The following is a 16,899-nucleotide window of genomic DNA, read 5'->3' on the forward strand; positions in this document are numbered from 1 at the left end:
TCCCCTTCTCCCCTAATCTAGTGGGGTCATTCTTCCTTCAAGTTCTCTCTCTCTCTCTTAGGCGGAAGATCTCCTCCTAGTGCTTCTCTAAACTTTATGGGATGACAGACTCGGCTGGCTCACAAATATACTACTGAGTTTGATGTTGCCAAGTCCATATCACCATGCTACAAAAGAGTTTACGCAACACCCAATTAAGCATGTAAACATTTTCCACCACGTAAATGAATTCGCTCGTACTACTGTGCCCATGTTGGGTGTATTCCGTTAATTCTTTCATTTGGACAGCCACATGGTTTTAGTTAACTTTTTATCGTTTAAAAAAAAAGAAACGCATGTAAAAGTGTGTATCTGATGTAAATCCTACCATCAAATGATGAACACGAGTGAACCAATTTATTGTGCTTTTTTATTTAATTAACTCTACTATCAAACTCTTAATAACGTAAAGTAGTTATAAATTATCTACAGGGAGAAGTGCAAGTACCTAGGCAGACAGTTACGTCAAGATCTTCTTTCTTGAGTTCCAATTCTGCAACTAGAAGATTGAAATCGCTCAAAACTGGTTCAGAATCGTACGGACGTTAGTCTCTGATCAATAAGGAGGGAAGGGAAAGAATGCTGCATCATTGATCATCAACTCAGCTTGAATTTTTTTATCTTTAAAATCATCTATGTCTGAACATACTAAAATAGTGAAGTTCGAATATTATTCATCGTACATACAGAATCATGTATACTAATTCTTCTTGAGTCTGCACTTGAATGCTCCATTTAAGCAAGAATCAACTAAGTGGTGTCCCTCAGCAGGTAAGTGTCAACTCTAACAACGGAATCACCGTCTTTGAAAATTGAGGACCTTGATGGAGGTCGCATAAACACAAAAGAAAAACAGGCAGAAGCCAACGAGAACCACTGCGCTGATGCCTGTCATTCCAGATTCGAAGCCGAGGTATATATCCAGATACTGCTTCACTGTACCATCAAAACCAGGCCCTACTAATCTAGTCTCAACATCACCCAACTGTGATGTAATGATGCCTCGTAGGGTCCACGCCACTGGGCATACGTAATAAAACCAGATCCACCAACCCGGGATGCTCTGAGAGAGAATCAACATGAGATACCATAAGCCAGAACAATGTCATCGTTAGGAAACTAGATGAAGAAAGTAATCAAACTGGAAGGAGAAGAAAGTATTCCAGGAATGAGCAATACGACCAACAAAAAACACTTTTAACAGTCTGAGCAAAATGGACATAATATTAATTAAGTGGCACTTAATAGTTATAAAACAACCGATCCATATGCAGAGGCAGAGCCAGACTCCACTTTTACAGGAGGGGCATATAATATATCCAATAATTTTTTTTAAACAATATAGGGTTCTAATGTAAAAAATAGCACTATAGTTTAAAATTTTGCAGGGGCTGGAGGGCATCTCAGTGCATGAGGCTGGAGTAAAAATGTACACACATTACAGTCTATTCTAAAGAAGTTGCTTCAAGATGTAAACCCATGACTCTTCATATTCTTACTTGAACCCCAAAAACCAAGTTACCCAGTGGCAAGCTTTATTGTCACACTCAGCGGATCATATAGCATATATGTTAAGTTACTATACTTTAAAAGTTAAGCTGATAATGAACGCTTACTAATCATCAGTAGGGTTCTGGTGTCACTAAGAAACACACTACATAGCCCACAAGGACTTCTACGAAGATGGTCAAAGATTCCAGCAACTATTCAACAATGGTAAAGGATTTGGATTCTTAATAAAAGTTTAGAAACTTACAGGTTTAGGGACTAGAAAACCTGAAAGAAGATTCCACAATGAATAAAATGCTGATGAAATAACTGCTGCTAGGTGCTGAGATGGAGTCAAACCAACGGCCATCATTCCATAGAATGTGAAGTAGGTGAAAGTAAGAAACATGAAAACAAGGTATAGTAGGAGCTTTCCTGCAGAATAAATGGCGCTCGTGAGAATCTGATCAACCGTAATGGATAACTTATATTAATAGACAGAACATGAAAGCAAACATTAGTAGGATGATACATGGGAAAATTGTCAAGTAAAATTGTCAAGTAATTTCTCAGATCACCAATATTTGAACAGATTTTCAAGACTATAAAGGTACATTAAGGATTGCACCTCTTACCTATTGCCCTTTCATAGTTAATCATGAAGTAGGTGATGATTCCAAATATTAGTGTTTGTGCAAGAATGTAAGGAATCTCTACAAGCCCCTGTTAACATGAGAGAGTGCCTTTAACATTGTGAACATTACCAGCAAATAAGAAAGAATTTGTTAACAGATTAGAAGAACCAACCTGTGCAGCTGCATAAGGAAATGAAGAGTACATTCTAGCTGCTCTTTCTCTGTAGTATACAGTCCTCTCAATTGATACCACAGGTTGTACAGATGATGAATTATTAACTCCAAGAAATAGGCATGCAGCATAAAGAGATCCCATAATAATCATCAAGTCTTCTGTTGTCTCCCTGCAAAATAGTAGAAGTATAATTTGACAACCAGAACACTTAATATTTTATATTTCTTTCTGAAGAAAATGGAGAAACTTCAGATATTGTAGCGTGATTTTTCCTGCTAATTTAAAGGACTTACCAATAGCAAGGTGATCCATAAATAGGTTTAAGAGAACTATAAAGGAGAGGCAACTCTTCTACAGTAACACAACACAACCAGGAAATCCCCCCTAGCTGCTAGACTGGTGATTCACACAAGAATAATGGTGGCATCACTTGGAGCCGAGCGAATTGAAATTTATTATTTTTTTATCAGTTTAATCTTTTGTACTTCTTCCTAAGACCTGACATTTTTTTAGCTTATATTGTTATCTATACATCTGCATAATCTCCTCTGCCAATAGATTCATATATGAAAGTTAACATAAGGAAATTTAGAAAGATTTACTACAGCTTAAAGTTTTGACTTAGATACATGTGACGAAATAAGGATCTTCCTACATGAACTAAGGTTATATCTCGTGCTAATGATTGTCTATTAAAATCTAAAACATAAAAGTGGTATTATTAAACTACCTAGAAATCATTTGTTTTGACATTATTAAAGATGATCATGATTAAAAACAAAAAATTGATGAATAATATTAATAATTTAATCATAGTAATCATACAGAGATAGCTGTTTCACGGTGCAGCTTAATAAGTGCATGATGATCCATCACTAGACTGCAAAAATATTAAAGGCATAAATCATATAGAAAATGATAAAAAAAGCTGGAAAAAAAGACAAATGTCTAAACTACACACCTAATAATAGAAATGACAATTAAATCATTTAAAACTCCTCTTTATAGATGAGGGAGAGAGAAGCTACGTTTCCCTGCCTTATATGAATATGAGAGGGGTTAGCACTATTTCTTCCTTTCCTTCATAGCCCTTGTATCTGGGATTTCAAGGTATCCACAGTTTTTTAGCAGCAAGCATGTGATGCAGCCAACACTGTTAATTACTTACCAAGCTTCTCAAGACTTTCCTTGAATTATTCTAAAATTCAGAGCACAAAAACAAGCTTAAAACTACAATGTAAATGAAAGTTACAAAAGATATGGTGAAGCACATGGTTCTCTGCAGCCATACTCATTTCAAACTTCATATTCCTAATATCTCCAATTAACATGCTGATGACATGAGACATAACTCAAACTCCTTAAATTTGGTGGGAATAATCAATCTTGTTGGTAATACATATTATAAGATGATAAAAGCATATCTAAAGGAAAAAAAGAAAGTAATCAAGCAGGCAAAGTAGAAGTTGAGGCAAGAAATTTAAGTAAAAGAAAGCATAACAACTGTGATACCTTTTTGAACCAGCATTCCAAAATATTGAGCCAAATATCAGAGCAGCAACTGTTGTGAAGATCAACCGTACAGCATTATATCGTGGGCTCCTCCAATATACAAGATTTTGTTTAATATAGCAGGTTTTGAATTGAGTTATACCATCTTGTGGAAACTCGGAAGAGAACTTTAAAGTCTCTGTGCCAGCAGCAGGAACACTCAATTCTTGAATAAGAGCTTCAACTTTCCTGAGATAAAGAATTTATCACTTCTTGCAGTGCTAAGTTTCATCAATCATGTACTCTAGACATATGCAGGACCTCTATAAAAAAAGGATTAATATTGTTACATAAAATTCACCTGAACTGATCAGAATTCCTGTATATGGTAGCAAAATCTAAACCGAGCTTTTCTTCACATGCCTGCGTAGTAATTTCAAGCATCCAGGTTGCTGGATTATAACCATTTTGAATAGTAGGAACTCCAGGTATTCCCTGCATGAGAGATGTTATGATATTGATTGACCCATCAAGTAAAGAAAATTTTGTAAACTAATATAATTAATTATATCAAGGATTTCTGTTGTTTAGATGTAACCTAATAATAACCAAAGGACACTTCATCATTATATATCTTAATTTAGAATTGCATGGGAACTTAAGACTTTGGAGCAAATTAGCAAAACATGCAAGTGTTATTGAAGATCAATCCTCTTATCTTAAAGATAAAAAGAATAAACACAGAATGATAATATAACATATATAATCTACCTGAAAGTAATCAATCATATTCTGTGAATTCACTCCAAGCAAACCTCCGTATATAACGTGGCCCCCTCGCTTCATAAGAAGAAGCTGCGGCAAAACAAACAAGATATTAGAGAAAAGTTTGTCGGGAAATTAGAATATATGCAAGCCCAAATGAGTGATCAAACGCTCTTCAACAGAACAATGGCTAATAACCTCATCAAATGCTTCAAAGATATCAATACTTGGTTGGTGTATGGTGCAAACAACAGTTCTTCCTGTATCAACGGTGTTACGAACAGTTCGCATCACAATTGCAGCGGCTCGTGCATCTAATCCAGATGTGGGTTCATCCATAAATATAATAGATGGGTTGGCAACTAATTCAACTGCAAGTGTTAGACGCTTTCTTTGTTCTGTTGATAAACCATTACTCCCAGGCATGCCAACTAATGCATGTCGAAGCTGATCAAGCTCGACCAGTGACATCACTTCTTCAACAAATGCCTACACAGAAGAGTACTAGTATGCTTAGCAACTAACTAAAATCTGAGGGTGCAAAATAAGGAAATCATGACTAACATGTCTTTTTTCTCTGCTAATGTCTTTTGAAAGGCGAAGACTGGATGAAAACCAGAGAGATTCCTCAACTGTTACTTCAGGCGAATGTATATCATTTTGCTCAACATATCCTGATATTCTGGCAAACGTTCTCTGATCTTTTTCAAATCCAGATATCCTAATATCACCTTCTATATATCCGCCTGTCTTCCTGCCAGCAAGAACATCCATAAGCGTTGTCTTTCCTGCCCCACTTGAGCCAACCAATGCTGTCAAAACATGTGGTCTGAATACCCCACTAACATTAGATAGTAGTTGCAATCGTTTTTCAGGAACCCCTTGTGCTCTCATTTCCTATTATTCAGAAAAGGACAATTTTTTAGTAAATACTAATATATTCTCTTATAAAGTAGCAGGCAACAGCGGCATCAACCTTCGGCATATCAACAAAATAACTGACGTTATGGAATGTCATGGATAAAGGTTGAAACGGGAGAATCATTCCCCTGTTACACATGTCAGCAATCTCTCCTCCTTGCAACAACTCTTGTACATTACTTCTTACTGCAAAATATACATGTCAGATAATCACTTAAAAACCAGAACTTATGGTTTTAGATGCATATGATTAACATGATATGAAGAGAGTTGTTGATTCATCTGGTAAGAACTAAGAAAGTGCTTTTAGTTCCCATATGCATACATAAGATGAGCTAAAGGAGAGGATGAAATAAATGATTATGTTGAGATATTACGCTGATGTCAGCAGCAGCAAAGAAAAAAAAAGGTATATGTTTCCGTATAGATGCAAAGAGGAAACAAAAACATGCAGTTTTTCAAACACTAATAGTTCACCTTCAGTTTCCATTTCAAAAAGAGCAGCACCATTTTTTTCATCCTTTTTTTCTGCAGAATCAGATGGGATTACTACCTGTGCCTTCCCTAGCGCTTCAATGACATGGTAACTGATGTCAGATATTCTAGCTAATAGATAATAGAATTAAGAGAGAGCAATACAAAGTTGAGATCCTATATATCAGAAAGATACGACCATTTACTAAGGAATAAGGATATTTAACTTACGCTTAAGATATGCCAAAGCAAGAGTAAAGAGAATGTTGAAAAGGACAGCATAACATAACAGAACACCAGTGCCAAGCCAATACCAGTACTTCTGGGTGGGAAGACTATGTAGAATTAGAACATTATTTCCAACTGTATTATTTCCATAAGCAGACCTCTGTCATGGTTCAGAAGAAGAAACAGAATAAAATTTTGGTCACATATTAATTTAAGAATAAAAAAGTGGGAATAAAAAGGAACAAACCTTGGCCCATCTTGAGGCGCTGAACTCATTAACCGAGATTGCACGTTGCCCATAGCTTAATGGTGAAAGCCAGAAGGCCCAAGTCCACCATGGTTTGATTTCATCTGCTTTATGAATCTAGAGTTCAGAAACCATAAAAAAATTGGAAACAAAATATACAATTAATGAATCATTTATTTAACTGGAAAACTAAGAATGACATCAATCAACCAAATCGGGAAAATGTCATGTAAAATGTAAATTCATTCAGCTTATAAGACCAACAAATCTAACCTTTGGGAATAATAAATCCTCCCAACAGAAAAATGGCTAGAAGTGAAGCAGATCCAAATGTATTGGCAACAACTATATCTCGGGCAATAGCACCCATCATTCGGAAAAGTCCTAATGCCATTTGGTGCACAGAAAATAGCAAAAGTACGAAGCGGAAAAACCTGCAATTGTGAAGTATTTTGCTAATTTCAATCTCGGTAGAAAGTAAAAGTACACAACTGATTGATAATTGTCATACTAATTAAAAAAAAAAAACAACATTTGCATCTTCATACCTCCCAACACTTGGTGCAAACCCTACTGTATAGTATACTACACAAGACCACACTACAGCTTCGACAATGGAATAAGGAACACGTAAAATCCAACTAGGAATTGAATAGGCCCAAGCAGGATGAAAGAAATTCTCTCTCTGCTTGTAGAAAACCGGGAGTCGAGATATCGTAATTGGCAACTCGGTAAACCCATTGAAAAGCATATGTACCAATCCATAAAATAAGCAAGATAGATATAAATTTCCATTTATCTCGTCAACAGGATGTATCCTCGTGCGAAGAAACATTGTGCACGTGATCACTCCAACGAAAGCAACCTGCAATAAATAACATTCATCAATTAATGAATAGAGTATAAACAGGCATCAATAGATAAAATGCATGCAAGTGAAACCATAGTAAGACCATTGCAAAGTATGTAAGAAAAAGGAAATTCAAGAGACTGTCTCTGTTAAAAAACGGATGCACATTTACAAGTCTTGATAATTACAGCGATGAAGCAAAACATTTTTTTCTGCCAAACATATAAAGCTATATTTCATTTCCGTAGGGAAAGCATCTTCAGAATGGACTGTAAAATATAATTATACAGAATAGCCAAAATGTCATCAAATCATCTAAAATGGTAAAAATCTATAAGCCCTAACATCAGCATGACATTACAACCATCTTGGACTGAACATAGACAAGGATGCTGCCATTGTTCCTAGAAAAATTATTCGCTACAAGCGAGTTTTCATATTAGATCACTCCGGTTATCACACGCATCAGGGATGTTATGGTTTAGCTTCAGATACACGACAAAAGCTATGAAATTCGTACACAAAGTTATCAAGGTCAAGCAGGAAGCCGGCTAATTTATAGCATTCCAGAGAGCAACACTCGGATTATGGGATGTTACATTCTCTATCAAAATAATGCCAAGATAAAAATTAAATAAATAAAAAGAAAGACAGCCAAGTTTGACCGTTCTTGAACTTCAGAAAGGGTAAATTAGTTGTGCTTTGATGGCTCGCAGTAGGAAGCTAAAAACACGGAAGAATGAAGGTTTGCAGGCTTCAAGACTACAAGTAGTTGGATGTGAAAAATCTGGGTGAGACCCGAAGGCCGAAACTCGTTTCCAGGTACATCTGGCCTTAGTGCAAGTGCGACATTTTTGACTGGCCCAAGGCTGAAATGGCCTTAGTCCAGGTGGCTGAGCCAGGTAGGGAAAGGAGAAGAAAGAGAAACGAAAAAGACAACATAGAATGAAACAGGAAAATAATTTTTTGAAAAAAGAAGAAAATGATAAGAATCATGCGCTTCTCTCCCTCTATTGCATTGTTACATCTTCAAGATATATTAGGCCCACAGAGATCTCTCCATGATATGTTATTCTCTTTCATATTATTGCATGAGTACTGAACCTACAAGCATCTAAGATGAAGTTTTGATTATAGATGACCATCCAAAGAAATTTTTTTTTTTTTTTTGTTGTTGATTGAACGAGCTGAAATCAGCTAGAATTACAAAAGATATTTTATTTACTTGATTGATTGTTCTTATTTGAAACATGAAAAATACCTTTTGTGAAAACCTTTTTTTACAAATAGATATGTTACAGAACCTAATAGCATGGATCCAAACTTCCAAAGTTGGATCAAAGTCACCACCAATTTAGTGCACCACCTAATAAGCTTCTTCCAGTGCCTAGTTGTATACTTGAAGGTCCCTTTGGATTATAATATCATCGCAAACCATTTAAACATCCAACTACCTCTTTAACTTTTCATGTACAACTAAATTGACCAAAGAATCATAGGCAGGATATTTAAAGCTAATTCTAATTTACGAAAAAAGAAGTTGGGTGAAATTTAAACTATAAGCTAAAAAGAGGAAACCAAAGGAAACTTACTTGGCATGTTCGGAAGATATAAAGGAAACGATGTCGACTTAGAAGAAGAAGTTCCCTTGCGAAGCATGCCCGTAGAAGGGCTAATTTTGATATAGCAAACTTCGTGCTGGCAAGAGCTGATGCTAGAAACTTTGTATCATCAATAGGAACAGCTAGAGTCGACTCCACAGATTTCCCATGTTCAGACTCTTTAAAAGCTCTGGCCATCATTAAAACAGGAAGAAACACGTATGGCTTTGAATGGTCAGACCAGTACTGAGCTTGATCCTTCCTAGAGGTAACCTGAAGTATATATAAATTTGACTAATTAGATTTTTATAGCCTATATTCCACAAATAAACCTTCAGTGCAAGTAAATAACTGCAAAATAATGGATCTGAACAAATAATAAGAGTGCGAAAAAATATTCAAATACCTCCTGGAGAAAGTCAGCCACCCCTTTGCGAGGTGGTAATGAAAAGCCTAATGACTCAAAAAATTCAACGACATGCTTTATGGGACCTTGATATATGATATGCCCTTCAGATAATAGTATTAGGTCATCAAAAAGTTCAAATGTCTCAGGTGCAGGCTGCAGAAGGGACATCACTACAGTGGCCTCCATCTGATGAACAAAGTTCCTCATGCACTTCACAATTTGATATGTTGTGGAGCTGTCAAGTCCTGTAGATATTTCATCCATAAAAAGGGTTTTCTTTGGACCAACAATCATTTCCCCTGCAAGTGAGACAAAAGCAGATTCTCGTTTAGTAATTCCGGGGACAGTGTCTATGAAGTACAATACTATATGTCAGCATAACCGATTAAAGATCTAATCGTGCTGCAAAGTGCAAACCATATCCGTCAGAAGGATGTTAATACTTAAAAACAGCAATATTATTCAAAATTTAGAGAAGGAAATAATTTGAAAATCACAGTTTGTTATGTCGGTAAAGAAAGATTATAAGAGAAAAAAAAAACAATTTATGCTTGGATAGAATAAGAGTAGTGTGTTGACCTTCACAGATTCATGGATTTGTAGGCATCGAGATCTAGACAAACCTAACCAGAGACTTTGATTCTCTTCTTAGGATAAATCAAAGCAGGAATTACGTTGAAGACCATAGATACATCGACAACAGCTTCGTAGCAAGAAGAAGCTGAGCGTTTCAAGGACAAGTGTCCATAGATGCAAAAGGAGTGAATAGGACGATCATAGTTCGTCTTCAGTGGCATGCACATTGTGTTGAAGTTTTGGCTCAAATTCAAATTTGACCGGGGCGTTTGAACAAGCTCTTAGGGCATTCGAACAGGCACTTAGGGCGTTTGAATGTAATTTTTCCAGAAGATTTACACTCTATAGGCATTCGAACGGCCCCACAAGTATTCAAACGCTCTCTTGTGCTCCAGATTAGAGTTCTGTTGGTGTTCGAAGAACCCCACGGGCATTCGAATGTCAAGCAATATTTTCAGCAGCTTTAGTCAGCCCTATAAATTGAAATGTTTGGATTAGAATTAGGTGTAGACATTTTGCACGAGGAAAAAATTAGAGAGGAGAGCCACCATTGTTTAGAGTGATATTAGAGTTGAAAACTCTTTGTATTTGATGATTTGCATAGTGGATTAAAATTGCTTCGCCCATGGATGTAAGCATATCGTCGAACCACGTAAATCTTGTCTCTTTCTTTTCCTCTTTGTGATTTGCATTTAGAGTTCTTATATGTGGTTAGCATGAGTATTAGAAGTTCTCTATATTTAGCACTCTGATTAAAGATTTTCCTTTGGTATAAATATTAGTTTTGCTAATATTTGATTTACCTAAATCTATTGCTATCACATTGGTATTATATGGGGGATTTGAAAATCGCTTCCACTAGCATCCACCCAATTTCCACTTTTGAGTGCATCTCGTTAGACGGTGCACCTAAAAAGGCTTGTCTAGAAATCAAATTGAACTTCACCCAAAAAAACTCCCTCTACCATCTATCTTCAATAAAAAGAGAGAAAAAAAGGTAAGAGAAACAAGAAGATCATTGATATACGAATCCAAGGAAGCATGAAGTTACAGGTTTGAATATTAGTAAATTAATGAGAAAATAAAATAATGGAGAGGAGATGAGCAGTCTTCCCCTAACTTTCATAAGGTTGTTTTTAAGACTTAAACTTGACTCACCAAGCTTATATTTTATTTTCTAACATTTTCTCTTGTATTTTAGCTAAGACATTTTAATACTAAAAATAAATTTAACTTTTGAATGAGGGAAATTTTAAATTTTTAAATAAAAATGGATAAACAGAATTTGAACTCATAACCTAAAGTTTAGGGTTTAGAGTGAACTCATGACCTATAGTCATGACTTTGACACCATATTAAATTTACTAACTATTCTAAAAACTTAAATTATAATAATTTTATATTTTATATTCTAAGACAAGTTTACCGTCAAGCAAGTGTAAGCAAACAAATAAACAAGTTGTTGGACATTGTGTAATTTAATTATAAACAAGAAAGAATAAGAGAAAGAACTAAGGTCTTCAGTCAAAGAAGTTGGATTGAGGAAAAGATTTCATTTCTTCAGCAAACTAAGTGGCTAGAATCTTAGAATTAATATACTTCCCATAATTTCTTTTTATACATCTAATTTATTTTGAAAGTTATAAATGATAATAGATATGTTTGGAGATGGTTAATCTAGTTAGCGATTTTCAAATATAAATTAGTTTCTAGTTCAATGATTTTAAAATACAAAGTCAACAACTTATATAAAACTTTCTCGTAAGACTTGAAAATTATTAAGAGAATTTAATATGTTTATGGATTATATTTAAAATTATATAAGTCACTGATCCAGTTAATGGATTATATTTAAAAGTAGGTTAATAGTTTCTAAACACACCTAATTTTATATTTACATTTTAAAATATAGTATACATATAAAATAAATATTTGGGAGGGCTAGTTTGATCAAAAACTTGCATTTTTCCATCTAAATCAGATTTTTGAACATGCATACTTGCAGAGAAAGTTTACTGTCGCAAAGCATATGGCTACTCTATTTTCCTTGCCTCTTTTCCTCATTATTGGCTTGTCAGTAATGTAAGATAATTAGCAAAAGATCGTAGAAAGTGGAGTAAGAATAGAAAGAGGTCCTGTTTCAAAGAGGCCATAAGCAATTGGCAGGATAGATAGTTTAAATGTTGTAATTTTCTACTAGATCATAGGAAGCCAAGACATTAGATGGAGGCCTAAGAAACTTCAACAATAGATTCAGCTAATATTCCATGATTGTCCTAAAGAACAGCAAGTTCAACAGAAGTTCGATCAGAAAAAAATATAAAATGGGTGAAATAGATTGCAAACAATATATTTAGCTAAATGATGATCTGCACACCTGTTGTCACTCGCTTTTTCTGACCACCTGAAACACCTCTAACCATATCAGTACCAACCAGAGTATCAGCACAAACATCAAGGCCAAGTACTTTCAGGACATAATTTGTTACAAGATTGTTCCTTTCACCTCCGACAGAAGCAACCTGTTCACCACATTCATTTCAAAAGATAATTTGAAAAATAAACAATACTGGGTAATGAGTTAAGTAAAATGAAGATATGAAGTATTGACCTTCATAAATGCATCAATTTCAGGACTTGGATGCACATTCTTTTCTTTCTCGAGCCTAGTTAAATCCTTCATATGCTCTGCACATAGGAATTATACAGTAATTCTTGGGATTGACATGAAGAACCATTCACTTGAAATTACATGATATTACTCAGTGAAAGGAGAATGGTGACAGGAATTCTTGATCTAGTAAGACAACAAATAGACATGTTAGCACTTGGTGGTGATTTATAGTTAAGAGAAAATACAAAAATGTGACGCTTGATGGACAACAAGGGTGACAATATCTTTGCACTCTGCTCCTGAATATATTTTGTTCATCCAGTTGCACAAATGTATCATACATAAAGAAATCATGCGTAAAATTATCTATACAAGTACATGGTAGTACAAATAATTTCAGCCTCGGTATCAAATTTTAGAAGGAAGAATATTCTCTCAGGGTAAGTTTCTGTTAATATTAAACAGGTAAAGGATCAACCAAGCGGAGGAAAGAAAAAACGAAGTCTATTTCCACATTTCCAAGATGATGCTACTAACAATGAAGTAAAAACAATACTATCAAGAAAAGGAGCCCTAACCTTTCCAGCTTTCACTTGCACCCTGGCATCTGGCAGCAAAATCAAAAGTTTCTCTCACAGTCAACTCCCCAAGATGATTATCTGTCTGGCTAATGTATGCAGATGTTCTTTGTACAAAAAAATCATCAAAAGCACGCCCATTGTATGTCACTCGTCCACTTTGCTGAGGAAATAATTAGAAAAGGAAATAAGTAGAAAGGTATTCACATAATCAATGTGTTGAACACTTTCACAGTCCAAGTGACAACTGCAATTATCAAGGGAGTTATCAAAAGGAAATTATCGCCAAGTATATCTTACATTTTCCAATAACATTTCTACAGAACATTATCTGAATGCTAGTTTACCATAAATATGGACCAAAGATCAACCTGGTAAATTTCCTGATAAGATGAACTAACAGAAAATACAAAATGCCATTAAGTTCTACCATGACTAATTTTGTTTTGTATTTATATGAGTACTACACTTTGGGGTCATTGGGTCAAAGCAATTAGCAACCAAACCTTTTGGTCCTAACTATTGGGATCAGCACATGAAAGAAAGAATATATTATCAAAAGGCTCTCGAGAGATATTCACAACATTTGAATAGCTTCTTTTTTTTCTCTCAGAACAGTATGTGATGAGGAATGATTGAACAGATTTATTAAATGCGAAGGTACCTGCTATTCAGGGCATCCTGTTTCGTGGATTAAAACATGACTTATATAAGGGAAGGCACCATCTATAAATACATGAAAACAGTATGTCCTGTTTTCTTGTAATAAGTAAAAGATGATAAAAAGGAGAAGAAAAGAACAGACACCTTCAGCTTAGAATCCAGTTTACCAGCAAGAGCTAGCAATAGTGTAGTCTTCCCAGATGCAGGAGGTCCTAATAACAAAGTCATTCTGCCAATACACATACAAAGGAAGCAACTCAAGACACCAAATCACAAAAGGAAAGGCATATCTGTGCGCATTCATCATAGAGCAACTACTACCACAAGACAAGAATATGAATTGGGTTTCAGACTTCATGCATGAGGCCAGTTGGAATGTTAGGCATAGTCTATAATTTAACAAAAAGAAGGAAAACCAGTTTGCATGCTCACCTCCCAGGTTTCACGACGCCACTCACATTATCCAAAATGGTGAGAGTGTGCTTGTTGGGTTGTAGTATATGAAAGGACATGAGTACTCGCTGCATTAGATATCAGATTAAATTAATAGGTAAAAAGAGACATAGATACTTAGATATGGGGATTCAAATCTGTGATAATATGGCCCCTCTATATTCTCATATTAAAACATCCAACATGTGAAAACTTCATGAAAGCTAGACCCAACCAAATTCAATCAAGCATTCACCAAGATATTGCAAAAATTGATATCAATCAAGAATAGAGGAGATAGACAAATTGAACTTAGCAATGATCTTATAAGTAACCCTAATTGTATGTTGTTATTACACAAGTCATTTTTTATCTAACAATTCAAAGCAAATGAAAAAAGAATAATAAGGGCAATAAAATCCTCTGCTGGACATGTTTATGTTTACTGGTAAAAATTATAACCAGTCATTTGGTAAAAGATTCCAAGTTTTAAAAACAATATAGAATTAGAAAAAACTGAATCGTTGTACATTTCGAGCATCTTTAAGAGACCAAGATGTGCGTCATACCTCAGCCAAATTCCTGATGTAATTGACTAGAGTAGGCAAAGCCCTCCGACCGACGTGGACCTTTGCCGATACGTTCAGGCTCTCAAACCTCACTTCCACATTTGGAACCTGCAACCCAACCCTGTTGCATCCCAAGTGTCAAAACATCAAGATTGTTAAACATTAAATCAAATTTTCCAGCCTCCTAAGGTAACGAACAGAATGCAAGACCAAATGTTTCGTTACTCAACAAACGCACTCACATATTAATTTATCTTAGAAAATGAATAAAAAATAAGAAAAAACAACGGAAAAACAGAATGACGCTACGTAATTAATTCGTAAGAACCCTTCTTCGTCTAGGTTTCCAATAACCCATCCAATTAGCGATTCATTTGATATCGGGAAACGACTAGTGATCAAAAAATACAGAGAAAATAGGTGATGGCTCTACATATTGCGCATCTAATAGCAACCAAAAAGAAAGAATTTGATATCTCCTAGAAGCTATCGTGAGGGATCCAAGAAATTACGCATCGAAGCGGGCCTTGATGCCGGACAGGAGATTGTAGTTGTCCTGCTCGTTGGTGGCGAGGGCTTCGTCGAGCACGAGCTCCCGGGCCCGCCGATCGAGGCTTCTCACGTCGACGACCTCGAGGGGGCTGCGGCTCCGCTGGGCTGCGGCGGATATGGAGGTGCTCCGGCGAGGAACGATGGCGAAGTGGCGTCGTGATACTGAGGGGAGCCTCTCCATCGCCGCCCAGAGCAGCTCCGACTCATCCTCCTCCACCGCATCGCTGTTCGACGGCCGCGAGAAGCGGTCGCTCGACTCGCCAACGTCGATCACGAAGTACTCGCTACCGTTAGTCGCCGCCGCCATCTATGGCGCTCTCTTCTCGATCTCTACTGAGAAATGCGATTGGATCGAGATGGAGAGGCAAATGCTTTTAAAGAAGAGGGGAGAGAGAGAGAAAGGAGTGGAGCTCGTCCCGCGAGTTTTGAAGGAGGTAGAGAATGACGATAATACCCCTTCTAGAAGGCGCGAGCGAGATGAGCGAAGCACAGCCGTGCGTTAACTGCAACGTGCACGCGCGCGTGTGCAGTGCTGGCACGGCCACCCGTGAGAAGCGTCACTATCGGGAACGGGTTGCATGTTTCCTTTTTCTTCTTTTCAATTTTAGTTAATTTTATTTTTTCTTTTATTTTTTTCTCTTATCCTAATACATATTTTGGATAACTTTTTATCCTCTCTGACTATAACTCATTATCTCTAATGTGTATATATATATATATATAAAATGCATCATTAAATCTCCTTCTTTAATATTTTCATTGCATTATCTCTTATTGGAAGAGGAAAGAGACAATAAAACCAAGAGTGAGATCGTAAGTAAATTATAAGGAACTATAAAAGATTACTTCTAGAATTTGATATTAGAACAAGTTATTATACAAACCACTAGTGAAGAAGAAGAAGAAGAAGAAGAAGAAGAAGAAGAAGAGGGTATGCTTATAAACTGGGTTAGATGCTTTCCAAATTTCTAAGTTTTAGACTTTGATACTTGCACTTTACACCTTGAAATTAACCTTAATGGATCTATTGGGACGGATGCTTTCCATTTATGTTAGTCAATTAATGCCTCACTAATTTTTTTTTGCCAGAGCCATTAGTTGAATCTGAACCAACTTTGAATGTGTAATTACTAAAAATGCTAGTTGGTTCCAATACATGCCCAATGCGTCTGGCTATTTCCAATTTAGTTGTGTTTTATTTTCTAATTTATAATAACGGGTTCCAGTGTGTGCGGATATGGTAATATTAACCTCCTTTTTTTTTGGGCTTAGTGATATTAATAGCAAAGATAAATAAAGAAAATTAAATGCTAAACTTACGTAACAGAGTTGAAGCACTACAATTTAAGAAGGGGTGTAATAAATTAAGACGGGAATAAGGCGTCACGTATGACGTAGACAAGGAATAGAGATAAAATTATGTAACAAAATTATAGTTCGTGATAATCATAGAGAAAACGTACGAAAGGATATGAAGTATTTTTTTTTTTTTAATTCCTTCTGGAATTAATGGAGGAATGTCTACAGACATGAAACATAGCTAGCTAGCTCATGGTGGTGACTGTCTGGGTTCCTTGTCATAATTTACCAAT

At 35.9% G+C, this 16,899-nt stretch overlaps 1 protein-coding gene across 1 annotated transcript; it reads right to left on the reverse strand.

Annotated features, from left to right (window-relative positions):
* Positions 1-629: 629 nt before the first annotated feature.
* LOC140798894 (ABC transporter G family member 51) lies at positions 630-15,672 on the reverse strand. Its single transcript, XM_073152976.1, has 24 exons — positions 15,268-15,672; positions 14,756-14,876; positions 14,187-14,275; positions 13,899-13,983; positions 13,092-13,254; positions 12,511-12,587; positions 12,277-12,421; positions 9,321-9,622; positions 8,906-9,187; positions 7,012-7,328; positions 6,737-6,897; positions 6,464-6,567; positions 6,220-6,376; positions 5,992-6,084; positions 5,570-5,700; positions 5,158-5,490; positions 4,792-5,082; positions 4,600-4,683; positions 4,190-4,323; positions 3,850-4,077; positions 2,335-2,506; positions 2,163-2,250; positions 1,796-1,962; positions 630-1,102 (listed from the first exon to the last, which is right to left on the reverse strand). The coding sequence occupies exons 1-24, from the start codon at positions 15,612-15,614 to the stop codon at positions 836-838; spliced, it is 4,338 nt and encodes a 1,445-aa protein (XP_073009077.1). The 5' UTR covers positions 15,615-15,672; the 3' UTR covers positions 630-835.
* Positions 15,673-16,899: the final 1,227 nt, after the last annotated feature.

Source organism: Typha latifolia, chromosome 12 (assembly GCF_019914945.1).
Source record: "Typha latifolia isolate L0001 chromosome 12, TyphaL0001v2, whole genome shotgun sequence".
Lineage (NCBI taxonomy): Eukaryota > Viridiplantae > Streptophyta > Magnoliopsida > Poales > Typhaceae > Typha > Typha latifolia.